At 41.8% G+C, this 11,118-nt stretch overlaps 1 protein-coding gene across 1 annotated transcript in view; it reads left to right on the forward strand.

Annotated features, from left to right (window-relative positions):
• Positions 1-3,552, forward strand: part of LOC146060364 (uncharacterized) — a 38,643-nt gene extending 35,091 nt beyond the window's left edge. The window contains exon 7 of the mRNA XM_083173500.1: positions 2,200-3,552. Within this exon, the coding sequence (XP_083029626.1) occupies positions 2,200-2,300 (101 nt within the window). The 3' untranslated portion in view covers positions 2,301-3,552. The remainder of the gene's footprint in view (positions 1-2,199) is intronic.
• Positions 3,553-11,118: the final 7,566 nt, after the last annotated feature.

The raw sequence follows: 11,118 nt of genomic DNA on the forward strand, positions 1-11,118 counted from the left end.
CTCTGACCCGATTGTGGCCAACCAGCAGATTGACAGTATGATTGAAAGATTTGTTGATAGGGGCTACCCACTTGCTGAATTATTGAACACCAAAAATAATGTGATTGCCCTAGATCGATCTTCTTTGCTGACAAGTTTCCCCTGACACTAATAGATCGGACATACTACCATGGGTAACTACCTATACTCAATTTAGTCCTGTTGTCACTAAAATTGCGCAGAAAACTTGGCCGATCATACAGTCTGATACTGACTTGGGTCTCTCTAAGACGAAATTACTGCCTAGCTTTAGACGATCCAGTAACCTGGGAAATTTGTTGGTGAAATCTAATGCTGCACCCCTTACCAATCTTCCTCCAACTAAAAAGTTAGGCTGTGTTCGGTGCGCTTGCACTTCTTGTAAATTCATGTTGCCAGGCTCGTCTTTTAATCATCCCCGTACAGGGAAGATTATGTCGATTCGTCACACTCTATCCTGTAATACATGTTACACGGTATACCAAATTATTTGCCCTTGTGGCAAATCGTACATTGGCAAAACTGAAAGGCCTTTTAAAGATCGCATGGCGGCCCATAGATCGGCCATCAGGGGTGCCTTAGCCACCGGTCGGAGTGACCAGCCGGTCGCTCGGCACTTCCTGCTGGCTAGACATGGGCTGACATCAATCCGTTATCGCATGATAGACCACATTCCTGTACCTATTAGGGGTGGCAATAGAAAAGCCATGCTCCTGAAGTGTGAAGCCCGATGGATTGCCCGGCTGGGGACATTAACCCCTCATGGGCTTAATGAACAGTCAGGCATAGCTATCCTCATTAATTGACCTGATTGGTACTGCTTAGTAGTAACTTGCATGGATTAATAGTTATTTATTCTTGAATTTTATATTTAATATTGACTATTTTTTTTCTTTCAATGATTTTTCCTTTAATGATTTCTTGGGTATTGTACGTATGACACATTTTCACGGTAGCACTTCCATAAGTCACTTAATACAAATGATTTCTTTTCTGATTGTTTATTTGAGTGTGATTTTTACATCAGCACTATTGTGCTGTCTTCCGTTTTTTATGTATTACTTGATGTAATTTTTTGTACTACTTTGTATCATTTGTAAAACTTACGGCACCATATACGCTTGTCTTTTCCATTTTGTTATGACAGGGTTACTATGGGGATGGGTGATGTCATGTTGTTGCGCCTCCAGGGGAGGTGTGTCTGTTGTGCGTGCTGGCCTGTCTTACCTGACGCTGTTGGCGCGCTTGGCTGGTACACACCCCTTTGGACGCCACTTGCACTGGGTATATAAGGTATGTATTATTTTATGTATGTTAACCTGATGACAATATCGATGTGGTATTGAAACGTTGTTCAATAAAGCTGATTTTCTTCAAGATTGTGGTTGGAGTGCTGCACACCTTTTTCGCTGTATATTGCTTCTGCAAAGTGAAGGCACCCACGATATATATATATATATATATATATATATATATATATATATATATATATATATATATATATATATATATATATATATATATATATATATATATATATATATATATATATATATATATATATATATATTACACACATATAAATTCTACACTAACATATACACATAGTATCTCTTGCCTACTAAATGAGGGCTGTTGCAGTACAAGTTCCATTTGCAATCCTCCCATGGCAGCTGCTGCATCACAGACCATACATTACATGGGAGAGCTGTTTAATAACTATAGACATACATGTAATATTTGCTGTATTCATGACCCCAGAGTCATCAGCACTGTACATTTCACAGCTATTGCTGCATCTTTGAAGACACTCTCTTTGGCTAGTTCCTCATATTAATCTTGGGGCGCTACATGGAGGGCAGACAAGCCGAATGCTATTTCCCAGATGCACCTCAGTCAAACAGTGCTGTGTGTGTGTGTGTATCTGTTACCTCTGCCCTCCCGTGCAATGTGTGGTCTGCGCAGCAGCCACCATGGGCTGTAAACTGTAAATTGACATGTATCACAGGGAATTATTATTATTTTTTAGATCTGTAAAAATAAGCAATATGCTGGTTTTCTATATCCATTTCTTAGCAAATGTACCCTGTCCAACCTGATGTAGTATTAATCTTAGTTTATATTTAACAGTGCACAACATTTTGATAAGTAGTGAATGCCCTGTTGTATTTTTCTTTTTAGGAGCAGATGACAGGATATTTAATGCTCCAGTACAATTCTCTGATACCAATGTAGAGACAGAAGAGTTTTCTCGGCCTCCTCCATATGTCAGACTTTCTTGACGAAAGCCATAAAGAACAGTGATCTACAAGGGCTGGCGATGGTCTGAACTTATACCAGACTTACAAGGCCAATTAGGCTGGTGACCGTTTTACCTTCCTAAACTTTTAAAACTACTTGAATTTTATAGTCACTTTATTAGAGTGTTTCAAGCGCTTTTTTTATGTGGTTTTATGTTTCTCCGGCTCATTTGCACTAAAATTAAGAATTTAAAAAAATTAGTTTGTAGTTTGTCAGAGCTGATTGCATATTTTCCCCAATGACTTGTTTCATTTGAACCACATGCATGATATTCACATTTAGGTATTGTTAGTGGGGTGGATAAATGGCTTATGACTATGCATGGTCATGGGAAACAGAACTTACATTTGTCCCAAAGTGGTTTTGAGTGCAAGGTTAGAACCGTTTTTTAAAGAACATTCAGTGTTGATGTTTTCGGGTATGGCAAAATGCTAATATATAAATGTAATGGAAGGGTGGACACAGGTGTGGGGGTAGTGTTCTTTAAGTTTTACCAATTACTAATGCTACTCGGACTATTTTTCCATTTAAGAGAGTCTTCTTTCTATGCCGATTTGTTGAGACCTCTATTGGGGTTTATTTATTTTACAAAGAATTTTAGGAGCAGCGGCCCAGTGATGGAGGGCAGGGCGAGACCAGGGATACACTCTCTTTGGGATCATGGGTTGGGATAGCAGCCATGTTGGTCTCCAATTTGTCCATCAATCCACTGGTCTCTCTATCAGCCCCAATCTCCGTTTTGGGATTCAATAAACAAGTAAGTTACAGTGAAAGTGGCCTCTGTGAGGATCTCGAACAGCCTCGCTTCTAAAAGAACTTTTAAAAATTAGTGAGGACTGGATAATGTCGAAGTGCCACCTCCCTTTCCCTATTTCTAAACTGCAGTTACTATTGTAAATACTCTGTAGAGTACCATACCTAGGCAGCAATACCAAACTAGAGCTCATTTCATGGACATAACATGAGTGCATAACCAGATCAAAGTATCATCCTATTCACAAACCAAACTACTCCTTGAAGAACTCTCAGAAGTGATAGGGCTTCTGCACATGCAGTATAACATAACTCCTACTGTTTGTGGCCCTAAATGTTGTGATAAAATATGTTCAATGTGGTTATTATTAATACACTTCTATCCCAATGTACAAATGTAATTACATTTTTTTTATTGTGTATATAAACTGTATTTGAGTGTCTTTAATAAATGTTGTTTATGTATATTGTATAACAATATACACATGTTTAGTTGTGTGTTTTTTTTATTTTAGTGTTTAGGACCGCATTCATCTTTCACTTGTTCGGTCCAATTATGGAACCTCACTCAAATATAAATGAAAGCGGACATTGGGTTGCGCCATCTGGCTGGGCATGGCGGTGTGACAATACTTGTATGAGGAGACTATAGTGATATTAGGCGCAATAACTTAATTATATTTAAAATTACCAAAGCTGCGGTTAATTAAGCCGCTCCCAAAAAGAATACCTGGAACTCTTTAAGGACAAGATCAAATTAATTGAGAGAGCGCACTGTTTTGATTAATATAATTAAGTTATTGCGCCTAATATCACTATAGTCTCCTCATTTGAGTTATTAAACAATTTGTCTGGAAAGCTCTTGCCCACTTGTGTGGGAGATGGGGGGTCCAATTTACTCGTGGGGAGCTGTTGTTATTGGTTCAACGGTAAGTAATGAAATATAGTAGGATGAGTTGAAATAGTAGATGCTATAACGGAATAATATGAAGAACCTGGCCAGATGAGTGCAGTTGGAGATTCTCCCAAGCCGTAGGATGGAAACACAGGCTGACTAAACAAGTCAGCCTGTGTTTCCATCCTACGGCTTGTATGAGGAGAAATGTATATCAAAAGGTCTGCGCAACATGCTGGATTTATCAATAGTTAGGGATTTTAATGGTAAGGACAAGGAAGTCCAGGAACAGAGCATGTTGTCCCTTGTGGAATGGTTTATGTTGGGAAGTATGGGGGCCTGTCTGATTGGGCTCCCCAATTTCTGATGGCAGCCCTACCACCCACCATCTGAGTTATCCAGAGACAACCATGACTTCCTGGTTGAGGCACCCAAGTATTTATATTCAATGTAGTGCCGGTCTATATATGTGTATGTGGGGTTTTTATATTTTGTATCACCTGCACTCATTGTGGCTGATATCACACCAAGCCTCTTTGCTGGGTGGGTGATGTTGTGCACTCCATCACCATGGTTACCTAACAATAACCATGCCGCAACCATACAAGGAGGAAATCTACACCGATATTGGATATGCTGCCAAAGTACAAATAAAATAAGTGGCTGACAGCAAATATGTCTAAATGATGCTTCGGGGTGCTGTAAATCAAAAACTTTGGGAGCCCCTGGTGTAATAAAGGTCAGTCTATCTATCGTAAGGTGAATAGCGTCACCTACTGTATATGCATGCAGGACAGCAGGCAAATATGGCACCATATTTGCCTGCTGTCCTGCATGTGTATGTATGTTCGCTCCACTGGAACTTAATACTTGATTGTGGAAACCTTTGTTTTATTAGCTTATATGATTCAGCCATATGCCTAGAGGGCATTTTCAATTCCAAAAATTTGGTTTAACAAATCTGGAAAATACCAATTTAAAAAAAAAAAAATCTTATTATTTTTTTTTTTCAATTGGAAGACTAATACCCCGGATGAAGTCTTGATTGATCAGACGAAATGCGTTGGGTCACGAACATTTCACTCTCAAAGACAGACAAACCGTTTACTACTTAGATTATTTTTACAACATTTCAAGTTATGGACTTTTATTAACCTTTTTTAAGTCATCTCTTGCTGAAGAGATGATTTGGCGCTTTTCCACTTTTGTTGGTCATGTAAGCTATGGTATGATTCTCCACCTTCAGGGAATGTAAGTGGATCAGCAGCCTATCCTACTATACTTTACCTACTTTTAATATATAAAGTGTCTTTTTTAGGGGTATTGTTGGAATATATATATAGTTATATAGAGCTGCACCTAAATATAGCACTAGGGACCCAATATACAGAGAAGCCTTGGTGATGATTTGGGGGGCTTATACATTTGTGCAAATATATGTAACCAATATCTCTGAATTCTATTATCATGTAGTGTTCAAGACTGGTTACTAATACCATTCAGTGAGCTGGGGGAAACCATTGATAATTATTATTATTTTTTTTACTCCTACTTCTGTGATCCCAGAGCCCATACAGTACAAGACGTGTAATAGTTGCCTTTCTCAAGGCAGTGATAGGTGAAATTAACACACCCACAAACCAGGTATCCTCACACCATTGATTGGGACATAGATCAACTCTATGGACATTGTGTAAAAGGCATATAATCATGCTATTGATATGAATAAAGATATGGTATTGATATGAATAAAGATATGGATCAGTTAATGTAAAGAGATCCCTACTGCCAGCACAATTAAAGGCAACAGCAAAGCCTACTTTCTTGATGAGAGTAGCTGAATATATGGAGTGCTCCAAAAGGTCTTAACTTTTTGGGTGCCAGCCAATGAGCAGAGCTGGCCCCTCTCCCTCCCTGGCTGCTAGCCACTGCTGTCCCTGCTCTTGTCTGCACCCTCTGACCCTGGCTGTCTAGCCTGACTCCTCCACCAGCTCTGTCTGCTTCCCCCTCCCCTGCTTAATTCCTGATCAGTCTCAGTCACCGCCAGCCAATATGTCTAGTTACAGCTCTATGGATGAGGATTGCTCTGGGTAAGCACTAAGCAGTGATGGGTATTGCTGTCTGCTGCTGTGATTTGTGCTGCTTGTTGATGGATTCTGTGCTGGGTCAGAGGTGTTACTAGGGGACACCAGCTAAAATCTTGCATAGGGCATCAAATTATTTCAAACTTGCTCTGTATACTGTAATTGTCAACAGCTTGGCCTTTTTTTGTTTATAAAAATACCACTATATATCGCATGATATTGAACTTGCGCTAGTAAATGGCCACTCCACAGGGTCAGAATAACAATAGGGTGAATGGAGCCGCAAATCCAGGCCTTCACATAAAAATAGGTCTATCATCATGACAGTATGATGATCACCACATTGTTGCATTTTTATTTTTCCACTCAAAATTATGCAATTTTTGTGCTTTTATATATTTAAGTAGAGTTTAAGGCTTCCTAGTGTATGGGACCTACATGCAGGGAAGCTTACAAGTCGTCTGGGCCCCAGTAAAATGGAGGGGGGTGTGCCCACTGGGCAGGGTCTGGAGGAGGGGGAGAGGGATAGATGACAAGCTGCAACTGTCTCTCCCCAGCTCAACACAACTGCAGCCGGTCATCTCTCTCCCCTTTACCCGGATTTCTGGGAGGGGGGGAGCGGGACCCAGACCCAGGCCTGGGTAAAAAGTACCCTTCTTAATGCCATTGGCTTCACCACCTGCACTTCTTATAATCGGCCCTTTGGACATTTTCAGGTACATGCTCATGGGGCATTTAATCTTGCCCTGCCTCTGCAAACCTGAGAAGCAGCGCATAGCGTGACATATCGGGACTCTATTATGTAGTTGTCTTACATGCGCCAGCAGTGCTGTAGAAAGGGGAATAGCAGCTGAGCTGCCAGCGGACTGTGCCCTGGCATACTCACGCTCCGGGTTACCTTAATAATAATGAAGCTAATTTGAGTGGCAGCTGGACTGAGTGGGCAGGGAGGCAGAGTTTAAACAGCAGACCAAGTTGTTCTGTCATGCCTGGGGTGCAGGGCACCCCCAAACCAGTCCAGCAAAACCACCCCAGGGCATCACATAAATAAAATATAGCTGTGAAGTGTCATAGAATGTAGAGTATGTGAAAGCAACGAATGGTGATATAGGGTGTGTCAAAAGTAAAACATTGTGAAAAAATATATGTGAAAAAATACATAGAAAAAATTATATGTTTATGTGAGTCTATAAAGTCTATAAAGTAGCGATGCCCTGAAGTGGTCCAGCCAGACAAGCCCAAGGGAGCCCCGCACCCAGACAACAACCCCAAGAAACTGACATTTATAGATTATTAGGATTTACTTGGAATTATGCCTTGATCACAGTTGTGCAGTCATTGCTACAGTAGATTAGCTAGATTAAAACATTTGAGGGTGGTTGGGGAGGGATGCTAATCTAAAGCAGGGAATAGCAATGACTACACAAATGTGATCAAATAAACATATATTTATTGTACAGGTTGAGCATCCTTTATTCAGATATCCAAAAAATGAAATATTATGAAAATGGTAGGATTTTAGACTATCTGGGGGTTTCATTTATTTATTTATTTATTTTTAAACCCCACGCCGCACCTAGATATGTTTTTATGCACACCTGGTCCCCAGTGTCCATGGAGTCTGTCTACAGAGGCATTCATGGTCCCAATAAAAAACTATATTCAGAAATCCAGAATAATCTCCTATCCAACTTGCTTCTGGTCCTAAGCATTTCTGATAAGGAATACTGAACCTGTATCTAGTAATAAGGATATCTTTGAGATAAAGCAGTCAGGATCCAGGATCAGGAGATGCCACCCTCTCTCCAGACCCAGCTTTGGCGATTAGCAAATATAAAGGCTGGTATATTACTGGTAGGTATCACATACGATAACAACTGGCTTCCAGGCTCCTGGATGACAGGATTGCATGCTATATAGTATGCACACGGGACTAATGCAAAATACACACGGGGGGAGATATATTGCTCAGCAATATATTGCTCTGTGTCTCCTGTTCATCAGCGACCAGAGATGGTTGCTGATGAAAAAGAAACTGCCGGGGGAGCCCGGCAGTGGTAATCAGCTGGTCGCAGGAGCATGTTCCTGCGACCAGCAATCACCACAGGGGCAAAAACGGGAGCACATTCACGGGAGATTTGGTGCACACTCCCATTGCGGGCAATATGGTCGCTCAGCGACCATATTGCCCGCGATTTTACACAAAATCGCCCCCGTGTGTACGCAGCTTAAGCATGGGATCAGAATTGGAGGTTAGGCACATGAGACTTGGGCACGTTTCACCAGATTTCTCATCCTGATGAATCCGAATTGGATGAAAGAGCTCAAATCATAGAACAGTACAGCACCTTTAGGACAGTCCCACCATGTATGGATAGGAGACCTTGATGTACCACCACAGTGCCATCATGAGTTAGGCAGACTGGCAACAATTTACAAAGAATATTTAGGTGCCCAAGCAATTTTGCAAGAAATTTTAAATGTGTTTTAACAACTAAGATGATTTGTGATGAATCATAGCTACATAGAATGTACCTGCCAGAATGTATCCTGATGGCTGATCGACAACATTTGGTGGACATAAACAATATGACACATGAAAAGGTTGACATACGTTTTTACAATTTCTTTTTCATACTTTACCATCCACATGGACTTTGTGAATGGTAAAATATATAGAGTTCAATGGTAGCGAGCCAAGGTACCTGACCTGAAGGATGGTAAGCGAAGTGGTACACTAATTGGGGTCCACTTGCTCAGGTGTTGACATTTACACCCAAAAACATTTATCAACCTGCAATGCCACACCCCTGCCAGAGATGGTGAATCCCATTTCCATCTGCCAAACAGTGGTAAATGTCTACAAGAGAACAAATCTGTACTTCAGCCAACAATTTATATATGTCAGAAATTAGCAGCAAAGCGGAGGAGGAAAAATGCTGGAGGGTCTGGTGTGTTTTTCAGCCGGCTTGTCGGGTAAGTCTTGAGATGGGAGAGTTGCTATTTGAGGAGTTATATCGTTAGGGACCAACGGGAAACTATTTTCAATAATGACCCACTCTGTGACGTCTTTTCCCATTGTTCCCCTCAACTATGCAACTGAGAAAGACAATGTGGTGGAAGCTCTCCTTAATGCTTATGCGTGTAAAGCATGGGTCATCAAACTGTGGCCCTCCAGATGTTGTGGAACTACATGTCCCAGCATGCCCTGACAGTTTTGGCATGCACTTATAGGAAATAAAAAGTGGCAATGCATGTTGGAACATGTAGTTTCACAACATCTGGAGGGCCACAGTTTGAAGACCCATGGTGTAAAGGATGCAGTGTTTGAATCTGGTTTAGTTTACCCCACACATATTGGTTAGCATCTGCACATGCGCAGTTATACGCCTGCATTTTCTCTGACACTCCCAGAAAATGAACTAAATTGGATATGACCAGCCTTACCATAAAAAAGTAGCAGGATTTTATCACAGGATGGCCTTGCGCATGCGTACTATGGACTGCACATATGTGCAGTCTTTCAATAATTGCCCAGCCTACTGAATTCGGTCCCTTGTCGCAACAACAGGTTTGGTCAGTTTCAGATTTTGGGAGCATATGACTGAATTACAAACTACATTTGCTCCCATCCAGTACCAGATTTTTATTCCATCCAACTAACTAGTTAGATGAAAGTTGGCCTAGTTTATGGCCGGTATTATAATATACATTCCCTACCATATACATACATGCTAGGGGGGGTCAAAAACCAATTGACCTACCAATAGATTTTAGGATTGTGGGAAAACACCGGAGTAACCAGATGTACAGTGAAAAATGCAGGCTCCAAAGCACTGGGGCGCTGGTTGGAATGGCGATCATGTCCATAGAGCTAGAAGACCATGGTACTAAATCACTGCTGCCCATAGAATCTTCATACTACAGTATACAATGACATAGCAACTTTGTAACAAGATTCCTGTTTCAGCATGACTAAGGGCCTTATTCTGATTGAGTCGGACGGCTGCGTGTGCGGTTGGACGGCCAATGTTTTGCATGTGCAGAGGCGCTTCTGCGTACCCCTTGCGCGTCCGACCACGGCGTGAATTCCGTGCGGAAAACGATCGTACGGGACCAACAGGGCAGGGGGTGGAGAGGGGCGTGAAGGGCTGTTTGGACTTATTACCATATGCGTATGTGCCGCATTTCATGGGCGTTCTCATGAAAACACATATGGAAATGCGGTTCTGAGGCATGTGTGGGGGAGGCGGACAGCTGACATAGCCGGATGTCAGCTGCCCACCCATATCCCTGCCTTCACACGGACAACTGTCCGAGTGGTCTGGAGCACTCGTGGCTGCCTGATCGCTCGGTCCATCATTCAATGGTCATCAGAGGATGGGGGAGGTTCCCACAGGCCAGCAAGTGGGTGTTCACATGAAACATCCACTTGCTGTCCATTCGCTTTGCGTCCTACCGCATTCAGACAGCGTGAGCGATCAGTACGATAGGCGGGGTTAAGAACACTCAGTGCCCGTCCGCACACGCAGTCATCCTACTCAATCAGAATAAGGCCCAATGTATCAATACACAAAAGCATGAGCCATAATAAAAATACTGGTTTGCACGTGACTGGCCTGCATAACATAAACACTGCATCTGCGAGCAAGGTCAGAATAATCATCTCTTCTCTAGGTCATATTAAACAATTGAAGCTGTGTTCATTGGTTGTTATAGTGCTAAGGTGTGAACACACTAGACAATATATTAAATAACAGTATTTTCATGCATATTGTCTAGTGCAGGCATGTCCAAACTGTGGCCCTCCAGCTGTTGTGAAACTACACATCCCAGCATGCCTTGCCATAGTTTTAGCATTCTCTAATAGCAAAACTGTGGCAAGGCATGATGGGACTTGTAGTTTCATAACAGCTGGAGGGCCATAGCTTGGCCATGCCTGGTCTAGTGCGTAACCACTATTTCGTTAGCGATTCTGCCCACTATGGCTGGTCACACTCCACATCAGCAAATGTGTATACACTTGCTGAGGCAGGCATCCCAGCTGCTCCCGATATCATGATGGGT

This window comes from Crinia signifera, chromosome 1 (assembly GCF_055691185.1).
Source record: "Crinia signifera chromosome 1, ASM5569118v1, whole genome shotgun sequence".
NCBI classification, from domain to species: Eukaryota; Metazoa; Chordata; class Amphibia; order Anura; family Myobatrachidae; genus Crinia; species Crinia signifera.